Below are 13,119 nucleotides of genomic sequence, written 5' to 3' on the forward strand. Positions count from 1 at the left end.
GGTGAATGGTGTGCTCCATTGCCTGAGCCTTGGGCACTACTTTCTCCCTTTTACATAACACAGCTCCGTGGACTTGCCTTGTGCCGGGGGTGGGGGCACTTAACTCTTTCAAATGGGCAACTCAACAAGAAATCCCTGGAGCACATGAACTGTGTCTAGTGCTTGTTGAACAAGAGCATCTTATCATCCCTTAGTGTACAGGCTTCTCCATGATGTGACTCCTGTCTACACCACAATTCCTCTTCTATGCTTTCTACAATCTAACCCTACTTAACTCTTTTTAGACCCACATATAAGACAGGTGACTTCATCCTGCCTGCCTCTGCCTCTGGAGCACCCCTTCCTGTCATTGCTTATCCTCAGTACTCCTGTCAGGTGCTTCCTCTTTATTGATGGATTGACTGGAATCATGCCCCTATTCTTCATACTCTTTGCACTCTGACCTTGAACTTGGCCACCTGAGTTGCTTTGAGCAATAGAACACTACAAATGTGACACAGCAAAGGATTTAAAATATATGAGAACCTAGTCGATTAGATTGTCTTGATTGCCTGTTGCCACTGCCAGGAGAGCATTCCTGGGCTGGTTTGCTGGAGAATAAGAGACAGGTAGTGCCAAGTCAAGGTGCCCAGTCATCCCTGACCCAAAGCAATCCTGGATCAGTCAGCTGCATGCTGATCCCCAGACTAGTGAGCAATCCCAGACAGAATCAGCAAAGCTACCTGATGGTCCACAGATGACTGCATGCAAACCAGCAAGTCCAGCAGACCCCAGTCCCGATCACCTGTACCCCACAGACTCACATCATATACTATTCAAAGTTTGCATTTATCAAACAGTATTAATGTGGCAATAAATAGCTGATACATCTTTAGATTTCCCTGACCCTCCCTGATACTCCCAAGTAGAGACCCCTTACTGGTACAAACTCTGAATCTTGTACTCTCTATTACAAACATAATACACTTTATTATAAACATGTGATGAATGAAACTGTAATATTCTGTTTTTGAGCTGGCTTCTCTTTCTAAGACTAAACTTCTTGCAAATAAGAACATCTTTGAGAGGGAGGCAAGGTTTATAGTTAAAATAATCTGGGCATATCTGAGCTGGAATCTTGCCTCAGCAAGTGGCAAACTTCCTGGACCCTAGTGTCTTGAGCTATAAAATCAGGACAGCAGCAGCAACTTTGCAAAGACTCTGGAGACAACTAAATGAGGAAGTCTGTAAAAAGTAGCCAGCTCAATGTGTGTCACTTCCAAGGGCTCATGATTTGGTTGGGTGGATTAATGAACTGACACTTCCACAGCAAAATTCTTCGAAGCAGCACACAGAAATAGCACATCCTTTACACCATTACGGATCCTAACATCACAGATGCCCAGAGTCTTCTTTAACCTCTAAATGGATTTATGACTATTGAAGCTGATGTCTCAATTTACTGAACCCATCTGTACAATAAAAAAGTACTTCAGAAGACCATCTCTGCAACTTAATGTCAGCACAGTAGTTAAATGCAGTTTATTTAATCTTTCTTTTAAAACAAAAGTTGCAGGTTGTTGCTTATAAATCTGCTCTTCCTGCAATTCTTCTGAGGATGATAGACCCTTGATTCGTGCTTCCTGCCTGCTGTTAGGCAAGCTAAGTAGCCTGGTTGATGGGCTACGTTCCTACACAATTAAGGAGCAGGTACTCACCTCTCTGGAGGTGGGCAGCCCTCTTTTACGGTCACTGCAAGAACAAGAGGCAAAGTTAAAAAAAAAAAAAATGGTATTGGCAGCAGCCTGGTTAGAGTAAATGATGCTCATGACATGACCCAATCCCAGAGACCAAATGTGGAGTGTCAGTTCACCTGTGTTCCCAAACACCCCCCTCCCTCCATGGTACCTGGGGCAGCTACCTGTCTCTACACTCCACACCCACTCTTACTTTGCAGTGTTTATTTGTGGGTACAGCCTCTTGCGTTAGACTTTGACCTATTTGAGGATTGGAAACTCTGTGGGATTTATCTCCATCTCTTGCTCCCCTCATAGGGCCTGGCCTTGCTGCTCAGTGCATGGTTGGAATAACACAGGAGGTTTACTTACTGGGGTGCCAAGCACTATTTAAGTTCTTTCTAGGCATCACCATATAAGTCCCACAATAATCCTGAGATTGGAGATATAATCATCCCCATTTTACAGATAAGCAAAATGAGACTTGGTGAGTACTAGTGGGTTAAGGAACTGGGATATACAAGCACTCTTTTATTACAAAGGACTTAATGCTTTGTTCCATGTTGATGATCATCTTGCCTTTCAGAGAGATGGCTTGAGACCTGAATCACACTTAGCCTTTCTTGATATGGAGGTGGTCATATTACTTATTATTTATAAGACCTCTATCTCAGTCAGGCTTGGTGGTGCTTGGTGGTGCAATCCTAGTGACTCGGGAGACTAAGGCAGGAGGATCATGAGTTCAAAGCCAGCCTCAGCAAAACCAGGGTGCTAAGCAATTCAGTGAGATACTGTTTCTAAATAAAATATAAAATAGAATTGGGGATGTGGCTCAGTGGTAGAGCGTCCTGAGTTCAATCCCCAGTACTGCCCCCAACCAAAATTAAGAACCTCTATCTCTCTATAGCATTTTCTTTTAGGATAAGACTTAAGGTGACTTGTAGCACTGATTCTCCAAGTGTGGGCCCTAGGCCAGCAACATCAGCATTGTCCTTAATTGTCAAAAAGACGAAGACTCAGCTTCCATCCCAGACCAACCAAATCAGGAACACAGGGAAGGGGATCCTGCAACCTGAGTTTAACAAATCCTCTAGGTTATTCTGATGCATGCTCAAGTTTGAGAACCACTGAATTAGAGAAATTTAACCATGAGGCTGCCCAAAGCAGTCAAATGAGCAATCAAAGACTGCATTAGCTCTCTCAAAGTACCATCTGCTGCTGCTGCTGGCCACAGTAAAACAAATGTTAGCACAGCAATACCTATTGCCCCAAAGTGTATGTTCCCCTTATGTTTCATTAGAGTGAATGTAAGCAAAGGCATATCAAATGTCTACAGATCAGTTCTTGGTGAGGCATGGCGGCATTCCTTTAAAAAGCAGAGCAAGACACAAAATGGCACAGACAAATGACTTCTAAGGATGGCTCACTTCCTGGATGGGTTGGGGAGGATGTAATTAGTTAGTACAGGCAGATCGCAGGCGCCCTGGCGGGTTAGGGGGACCGCTTAAGAGCCTCAGGTCAAGTTCACACTTGTTCTCTCTCTCTCTCCACTTCCTTTTCTTTTCCTGCACTGATTGTGTTGGCAACACAGGTTTTGCAACAAACCCGAACCCTCCCTGCCTCCCTGCTCCTCGACTTTCCTTCCCCCTCCCCCACTTGGACAGATTCCCAGTGATCAAATGTAAAGCTCTCAGGGGGGCAGGCTGGCCCAGGAGCGATAAGGGACCAATTCCTGTAGGTCTGTCACTTCATGGGCAAACTGCCACAGCCTGTCCTTGGGAATAAGCAGTGATGGGTGTGGAACTACGTGGAGGAAAAGTGGTGGCATTGGAGAGGGAGGTGACATTGGGAATACAGGCAGAGTCATGACCTCCAGCTGGCTGTGTGTGGGGCCCTGTGCTCTTCCTTACCTTCATTTGGGGTCTTGGCAATAGAAGCTGGCTGCCTCTGGAAGACCTGGAGGTTCACAGTGGGGGGCTTTGATGGTTTGCGGGGAGGAGGACCCAGGGACTCAATGGAAGGCAGTGGTCTTGTTTTGGGAAACTGATGATGCCTGATATCTGGCTGTTTTTCTGAGACTGGAAAACAAATAAATTATTATTTATATTTCATGGCTTGTCAGGTAAAACTCCCCTTCAATCTACTCTCCATGCAGCAGCCAGAGTATCCCAATCCAAACTCAAACCAGCGCATGTCACCCATCCGCTGCCCTGAAGACTTCCTCAGCATGACCTGTTCACTCCATCTGCTGCCATTTCAGCACCACCTGGCCCCAGCTCTGTCTCCTAGTCTCTCCTCCTCACCTGGTGTCATCCTACTACCCCCAGCCTTCAGTCCCAGTGTCTGTCACTCACACTGTGTCTTCCCAGTTCTGCAGGCTTGATTTTAAAAGGCTCCCCTATCTCCAAGACCTTGTTCATGCCATTTCTAGTTCTGGGTTCTGTTCCCTCTCTTGCAAACTTTGATCCAGTCTTCTAAAGTTCTGTTGCCAAATGACAGCTCTTCGAGAAGGCTTTTCTTGACTTCTCTAGAAATCAAGTAAAAAATTAACCACTCCCTGGTTTGTAACCCTATAACACATTATTAATGCCTCTACCTCAATGTCATGGCTTCTAAGAGAAGCTGGTCTAACTTCCCATTAATCATGGCTCTACTGGCTGGAATTATGTCATATTGATCTCCTGACACCAAGCAAGGACAAACCATGGCTATTCACTGAAAGGATTCCTCAAACATATGGTCTGCAAATAACATGGCAGGAACTATAAAGAGGAGTAAGAATTCATCTCTGATCTCCAGAACTGATAGCTAAGGACTGGCTTCAAAACTGACTTTGTGGAGCTTGGCTTTTGAGTTTTATGTCCTAGAATTTTTCCCAGTTTTATATATTTGTCCTTCTGTACTCATAAGCCCAATTCCAACAGAAATTCCATTATTAAATATGAAAATCCTATCTGCCTCTTGTGAGAATAACACACATTCTTATATAACCCAAGTGCTTTGATTTTTGGTTTACCTAATATAGTAGTGGACTATATAGGCCACTCACAATAAAACTAAAGAAGTGGACTAGTTTTTCTTGTACTTCCCTATACTTTGTAAGCTGAGAGGGGACAGAAAATCTTTATATTGCCCTACCATAGGAGGTCTTATCCCCAGAATCTCAGGGCCAAATTCCTGGTCTAGATTCTTCTTAGTCTTTAACTACAAGTCACAGTGTCAGAAATTTCATTCTTGATCAAATTAGGGAGAAGACCTGGTGAAAATAAACTATAACTAATTGGTATCCTATTTCTTACCAGTCACTGTGCTAAGCATGAGTTATCTCATTTAATTTTCTCAATCATTCCATCCAGTAGGTTCTAGTTTCTTTGTTTTCTCCTATCCATCTTTATTTCTATTTATCCTCCTCTTTTCCCTATCCCTTTCTCAATAACCGTTTATTTACTATACTTCAGGCATTGTTCTGGCAGCTGGAGATAGAACTGAACCCAAGAGCAATTGTAGTCCTATATTTAGGAATTGTTCATTCTACTAAGAGGAGACTAATGGCAAACAAGTAACCAGCAAGAGAATTCCAGAGGCATTTCTGGCATGTTGACTATGGGATAGTGAGCTAGGGGGAGAGCGGTAGGAGAAAAGTCAGACACACAGCAAGTACCAGAGAACAGAGCCATGAGACTGTGTCAGTAGTTTGGGATCTATTCTAAATACAAAGAGAAACCGTGTGGGGTTGTAAGCAGGAGATTCCTCCATTGGTCGATCCATCCATACAATCAATCATTTAATCAATACTTTTTGAAGACTTGCTCATCTGACCATATTCTTTTGGGGATATGGTGGTAAGACAGTCTTTACCCTCTTATAATTTATATCTTATTGAGGGAAGCACATAACAAGATACCAGGTTAAGGATAAATGATATGAAGAACATCAAAGAAAGATACAAAGACAAAGGGTAATAGAACTGGTGTAGCCATTTTAGACAGAGTGACCAAAAAGGACCACTCAGAATAGAGACTTTGATGAGGGGAGGGAGTATGACATCAAAGACCTGGCAGAAAAGTGTTCCAGGTAGAGGGAATGACAAGGGCAAAGACCTGGGATGGAACCAGCATGGTATAAGGATTAGCAAGGCAGTGTGGCATGAGAGGAGAGGGCAAAGACTAAGTTGCCTCAATCCCTGTTAATGGTTGGAATTGACTTTGGGCAGAAGAATGATGTGATCTGATTTATGCTTTGCAGGGTCATTCTGGAGGGGAACACAATACAAAAATGTAGAAGCAGGGAGACCAGCAGAGCTGCTGCAATGGTTCAGGTGACAGATGATGGTGTGGCAAGAGCAGAGATATATGGAAATTGAGGGGTTCTGAACTCACCTTTGTGGTAGAATCCAGCACTGGCTGATGGATTCAATGGAAAGAAGAAAAGGGAAGAAAGAAGAGAGTTTCACTCCTATTGTTTTGCCCAAGATGGTTGTGACATTTACCAACAAAGTCTGGTGACGGCTCTGATTTGTAGGCAAGCAGACTAGACTCTAAGAAGTTTGTAGATTTCCTGAGTTCCTGCAATTGTATAAGAACTAGGTCTAGGAATTATATCCAGGATGCCCAAATTACATTACAATAAATTCCAGGAGGATAAGCACTTGACCCAAATTTGAGACTCTAACTTCAGAGACAGGCCCACAATCCTCAGGCCGCATTTCCCGAGTCACATATATGAGCACTCCAAATTGATAGGCTTTAATTAGAAAATAATGACCCTTCCCCGGTCCACTTCTTACCTGGGGCCTGGCTGGCAAGCTCACACTCATAAATAGCCTGGCAGGTTCTGCCTGCCTGGCTCCTCTCAGGACCAGGAATTTCCTGGCTCTTCCAGCCACCTGGAGAAAGTAGAGAAGAGGCATCTTTGGAGGTGGTGAGTGATTTTCTTTGGGCCATCAAGTGCCTCTGAGAAGGAAGGGTCTGGGCTCCCTTGGTTTCCAGCTTTTTCCTGGGCTTCCCTTGGGCAAGCCCCATGCTTTTTTGCCCTTCCAAATGGAAGGCCTTCCCTTCACAATCAGCAAGGAGAAGGGCTGATGAGGTCTCGTTTTTCTGAGAGGAAACCTTCTCCCAGTTCCTGAGCTTGTCTCTGAAGCTGCTGGATGTCATCACTCTCTCCTTGGTGGTTATCTCGGTGTTTGACCCAGTCACATCTAACAGCAGAGAGGCCTTCTGGAATTTTCCTGCAGAACACACATGAGACTTTGCTGGAGGTCCTGGGGAACTTGAACTCTTCTGAATTTCACTCCTCTGGGCCACCTTGGTTTTCTGGGTTTTATGAGGCAGGAACTCACCACTGCAAGAATGTGGTGGGAGCTGACTATGGTTGGAAGGCAGGGGTTTCTCCTTGGCCAGGATCTGAATTGGCCGTGTGCATACCAAGTCACCCTTTGGAGAAACACCTGCTGGGAATTTAATAGGTCCTGGAAGCGTTGGAGCATCAAACTTTTGAAATTTGGCTCGAAGTTCCTTGAAGTTTCTTACTCCTTCCTAAAGCATAAAAAAAAAAAAAAAAAAAACAAAAAACAAAAAAAACTCACTATCCCAGGGAAAAGGAAACCAGCATGATTAGCTGACCCCACTGTACATGTTAAGGAGCTATAATGGCAGATGTAATCCAATTGCTGACTTGTTGACTAATGTCAGTCAGTGATGCTACTGGCTATCTGAGATGGAATGAAAATGATTTTCTCCTCTTTGAATCATTTCAGCTATGTTTAATTTCTTCACAGCATATAAAAAATACTTGCAGATGTTAGCCAATAAGCCCCTTGGTACAAACTTCTGATAGCTTCCCACTGCCTATGTTATAAACTGCTTCATACAGTAAGGTTCTTCACAGCTTAGAAGATAGTGGAATTATGATGTTCAACCACAGCAAAACACAACTACCCTTACACCAAACGGGGCTGTTGATAATTTCCCTAGATGTGCTCTCCCCACCCTGGCTTTGCTCAGGTGTTCCTGAAACCCACTGTCTGCTATCTACTGGACAACTCTTCCTTGCCCTTCCATGTCCACCTCTCCATCAAGATTTCCTCAGGGGAGGAGCAGGCAGAGCCAGCAGCTTCTCAGACTCTTTGGTACTTCCAAAGCTCTTTACATCTTGGCTGCTGCACTTGACACTGTGGAGTGGAGAAAAGAGCAAGTTGTGAAATGACAGGCCTATGTTCAAACTCCAGGCAAGTGCTTTGGGAAACTTGATTTTCCCTCTAAGTGCAGTTATATCATAAAAGTGGCCAAGTGGTAGAAGGACCAGGGCTCCCATATGTAAAGTGTCCGTCACTGCCAGACACATAGTAGGCCCATGACAAATAAAGGCTCAATGATCCTCTAGTGGTTTTGGCTCCCCTTGGGAGATCTACTCTTCCCTCTAAACTGGGCTCAGATTCAGCGTCTGCAAGTGGTGGCGGTGATGTCATTGGGAGCCTGGGGCTGGAGGAAGGGCCAGGAGCAGTGACTGGCAGGTATCCAGCCAGGGAGGTTTAGACTTGGCTCCCTGCTTCTTCCACTAGATCTCGTTTATTTGTGTAAGTGCATCTCATCATCTTTTGCCTTCACAGGAGGTAGAAGGACATCTAATGGAGTCTTTTCAAAAAGTAAGAGCCACTACTCTCTCCAGATCACGTTGAGGGTTTCTAATTTCATGTACACAGACCATCTCCATGGCAGGGACTTCCCGGCTTGCCAGCTGAGGGAATGTTGCGTGACCTTTTCTCGCTGTTTATAGTTGACTCACACCTGCCCTCTGAAGATTTAGGAAGGGAGAGAACATGAACAAGAGGCCTAAAGCAGGTGTCTGGGAGCTGGCTTGCATTTGCATGCTGAGTCCTCACTCTCTCCCTCTCCCCACCCCCTCCCTCTCCTCTCCTCCACTCCTCCCCCTCCCCCTCCCACTTTCCCACACACCCACATCCCCTGGACACTTTTACAGCTCTCTCCACAAATTGCCAAGAGTTGATTTCTTACACTTAAGCCAGCAGACAGGTTAATCCAGCTGTTCTTCCTGTCCCCGGACGTGGCAGAAGCCTTCACTGGGCATGAAGTCAGGAGACCTCAGTGAAGCTCAGCCTAGCCCTTTCCTGTTATGTGCCTTGGGCAAATCATTTCACGTCTCTGAGCCTTATTCTCCACACTATAAAATGGGACTTCTGTTTCTAATAACAGTTCAGAGTTCTTGTAAGGATAAATAAGATAATAGATTGTACACACCTCAGTGGCAAATATTTTTAAAATTGTGGCAAAACACACATGACATAAAATATACCGTGTTAACCATTTTGAAGTATCTGGTTCAGCAGTGTTAAGTAGATTCTCAGTGTTGTGCAAGCAATCTCCAGAACTCTTTTAATCTTGCAAAACTAAAACTCTATACCCATTAAATAAGAGCTTTTCATTTCACCTTCCCACTCTACTTTCTCTCCCACTGGATTTGCATATTCTAGTTATCTCTTATGAATGTAATCATCCAGCATTCGATGTTTTGTGACTGGTTTATTTCACTTAGCACTATATCTTCAAGGTTTAACCATGTTGCTGCATGTATTAGAATTTCCCTGCTTCTTAGGTTGAATGATATGTACACACACATACATATATCAACATTCCAGTTATCCTTCATCCATCATTGGACAACTTGTTGAACAAGAACCACGAAACAGATATCTGCTTTAGCAATTGTGGATGCTGCTGCTGTAACCTAGGTAAAGAGATATTTCTCTGAGATCCTGTTTTCAGTTCTTTTGGGTATGTTCCCAGAAGTAGAATTGCTCCATCACATGGTGATTCTATTTTTAATTTTTTGAGAAACCTCCACACTGTTTTCCATAGCAACTGTGCCATTTTACATTCCCAACAGTGTAAAATTATTCCAAAAATTTATCTGTGTCCTCAGCAACATTTATTTTTTATATCAGCCCTCCTAACAGGTGTGTGTAGGTCAGTGACTAATATTTTTAAAGTCATATAATAATGCTTATGTTTAGCTCTTCCTATCTGAAGCTGTGTGAACGACAATGTTATTGCTTGGTAGATTTTAATCTCTGTGGGACTGATTGAGCAAAGTCCTAGTAGGAAATAGAATTATGGATTTGATAACCTCCAAACCAAGGTCCTGTGCAGAGATAACAGGTTTGGGTGATGGGAAGACCTGATTGTACCTGACTCATTCCTTTTTCAACCAATTTTCATTAAGTGTCCACTCTACAGACAGAACACTGTTTGATATAGTCAAGGACTCTGCCCTTAGATATGACATCCTAATGTCAGGGAGAGATAGAAAATAAGCAAACACACAAGAAAACGTTAGAGATGAGTGCTAAGCGGAGAATTAAATAGAAGATGCAATGGAGCCTGGACAGGATGATGCTGCTGGTTTTTAGAGGTGGAGTGGAGAAATCATTCCTTTTCTCACTCATGTACCGCGTTAGGGGTTGGCCTGGGTCCCCTCCAAAGCCCCTTCCGGCCCTAACATCTAGATTTTCTTCTCCTTTTTGTAGATGGGAAGAGATGTGATACATTTTGTCATTTGTCATTCATCACCCATAGGTGGGAGCTCAGGGTTGAAGGCATGAGGAGAGTTTCTGAGAGGTGGCTGAGGGGCCTTCTGTTAAACTAGTCTCCATTCTTCTGTTCCCACAGCAAATCAGTCCCCAAATCCCCCACTACACACACACACACACACCAGTAGGAATATTTATCTGTGTGTATATATAGATATACATGTATATACACATACACACAATGTGTGTATATATACATATATGTGCTATGTGTGTGTGTGGTGGGGTAAGATGCTGGGGATCAAACCTCGTGCATGCTAGGCAAGTGCTCTACCACTGAGCTGCGTAGGCAGCCCAATCCTACTGATCTTTAGCCTTAAACAACCCAAGAGCCTGCCCCTTCTTCCTGCTATTTCCACTGCCTTCAGGTCTGTCTCACTTATTTCTTGGAATGACTTCTTTATGATCTCTCTGCTTCTACTCTGAGCCCTTCTAATCCTCCATTTACTCAGCCGTTAGACAAATCTGTTTAAAAACACAAATCTGATCACTTAAGTCCCTTATATGTTTAAAATCCTTCAATTTTGGCTTCCCAAAGCTCCAAATCAGCTCAAACACTTTTGCTTAACACCCAGGACCCATCCTAATCCCAGCCCTCTTAATTTTCTGATGCCATTTCAGTCCCTCCCCAGTGGGCTTTTCTTTCTCAATAAAGTGTGCACATTTTTCCAAGTCCGTTTTGCTCGTTCATGACTCTGTACCTTTGAATGTGTTGTTTTCTCAGCCTGAAATGCCCACCTTCCTCCCAATGTATTAAACTAGCAATTCTTTCTTTTTCAAAATTCAACTCGTGTCATCTCCAAATGCATATTGGTGGCTTACTCTATGCCTGGCACTGGGGGTACAGAGATAAAGAAGGCATCCCTGACCCTTTGCAGCTCTTGGGAGTGAGGGAGACAGACACAAGCAGATTGTTCTAATATAACACAGGAAATTATTAATATGTGGCACAAAATCTGATGTGACCTAGGGGTGCAAAGAAGTTTTCCTGGAGAAGCTAAAATAGTCAGCCAAGCAAAGAATGGTGGGAAAGAAACCCAGAAAGGACAGCCTGAACAAGGCTGAGCAGTGTGAAATGATAAGGGAAGAAAGCAATTCCACTTTAGTGGAGTCCCAGTGTCCAGAGGGAGAGGCTGGAGGAAGTAGAGGGCAGCTCTTTTAAAGGTCATGACTCGAATCTTCAATGTGGAAGGCAGAGTACCAGTGTGGTTACTCCTGAGCAGATAAGCAATTTCTGACACATCTTTCATGATCATACCATGTAAAACAGCAACTGCCCTGCCTACCTTACCCTAGGTGTGGACAGTGAACCTTCCCCCAGTGCAGAGACTGTAAATCTCAGAGTCGCATTGCCCAGGCACTCTCTTGGCTGGAATTCTTCCAAGCAGAGGTGTCCACAGCAGGTGAGGAGATGAGTATGAGAGTATGTTCCTGGGGAGTGGCCAAGGCAGAGGTTGCTGTATTGCGCAATGGACAGCAGCACCCATGGGCTCCCATTGGAATGATTCCTGTGGACAGTAGACTTTTCCCTTAGCTCTTCCCCAGGCCTCCTGGCAATTTCCAGAATAATCTGTAACAAATCCTTTTCTGTTCAATCTGACAACAGATTTGTCAGTATTTCAATATTTGGTCCCTGCTGTTGCACTAGTACCTGGAAGCTTATTTGGTCCACAGTGGGTGCTCTGAAAACCTGGTGAATGAGCGAATCCTTGATTTACAAGTCTTTGAGAATCCATGGAAGATACGAATGGTACCTTGGTATCACCAGCACTAGCCCGGCGGCTCACAGAGTCTTTGGTAAATAAATGGGTGAGTGAATAAATGTTCAGAAAAGTTAGCAAGTTTGTATGAACACATGAACTAAAACTGCTCAGAATTTTAAGTTTTCTTCTATCATCTTTGTGAAGGCAGCCTGGAATGTCCACTGAAGTAAAGTATTGAAACACAACAATGTCAGAAGACGACCTGGAAAATACCCTGGAAAACAGCCTGGGCACTTCTGATCTGGACCCTACGAGAGCCTCCGGATACCTTATCTGGAAACACAGGCCAAAACAATACAGAAATATTGTGGAAACAATCTAAGATAAAAGACAGTGGTGTCCTCAAAACAGAAGGGGCTTATCTCTTTGATATGGAAGGAGGAAGCAACCAGCCAGGAGGAGCATAGAAACTGCTCTTTCAGAAGCATGAAGAGACCAGTGGGAAATGGTTACCAGTTTGCCCCACAGTATTCTAGCTGCAATATTGTCACAGTTAGATGAATGTACTTAGTCAAACCAGGGGAACAAAACTCAACAAAACTATCTTCTCCCAGCTAGTTTTGTTTTACAGGAATGTAAGGAATAATAATGACAATAATAAAATAGGCACTGCTGTAAGCGCTTCATATACATTAGCTCATTTAAACCCAGTGTATTCCCAGCTCACACACAAGGATACTGAGGCACTGTGAGACCAGATGACTTGGTCACATTAGAAAGGGTCACGGCTGGGATTTGAGCTTATGCAATATGGCTTCAGAGTTCAGGACTCCTTCAACCCAAGAATTTGCTTCCTAGATTTAGACATTTTTTTTTTTTTTGGCTGATTTTATTTTTTAGATCATATAAGAGGAAGGCTATAATATCAGCTTTGTGAGAAGAAATCCCCCCTTTCTAGTTTCAGACACTTGATACCTATTTTTTTCTATTCTATTCTCATCATCAACTCATATGTGTGTGTGTGTGCTTTGTATTGGGAACTGGGGACACTTAACCACTGAGCTGTATCTCCCCTTTTTCCTTTTTGTTTTAAGAC

At 43.7% G+C, this 13,119-nt stretch overlaps 1 protein-coding gene across 5 annotated transcripts in view; it reads right to left on the reverse strand.

The window, feature by feature from the left end:
* The window catches only part of FYB2 (FYN binding protein 2), a 96,682-nt gene that overhangs the window by 59,010 nt on the left and 24,553 nt on the right, over positions 1 to 13,119 (reverse strand). For all 5 annotated transcript variants that reach the window (XR_013757494.1, XM_079101790.1, XM_079101789.1 and 2 more), the window contains exons 2-4: positions 6,502 to 7,249; positions 3,626 to 3,793; positions 1,698 to 1,731 (exon numbers count right to left, since the gene is read on the reverse strand). Coding sequence is in view for 4 of the 5 variants with exons in the window: in XM_079101790.1 (XP_078957916.1) it covers positions 1,698 to 1,731; positions 3,626 to 3,793; positions 6,502 to 7,249 (950 nt within the window). In the remaining variant the exon portion in view is untranslated. The remainder of the gene's footprint in view (positions 1 to 1,697; positions 1,732 to 3,625; positions 3,794 to 6,501; positions 7,250 to 13,119) is intronic.

Source organism: Sciurus vulgaris, assembly GCF_902686455.1.
Source record: "Sciurus vulgaris genome assembly, chromosome: 1".
Classification (NCBI taxonomy): Eukaryota; Metazoa; Chordata; class Mammalia; order Rodentia; family Sciuridae; genus Sciurus; species Sciurus vulgaris.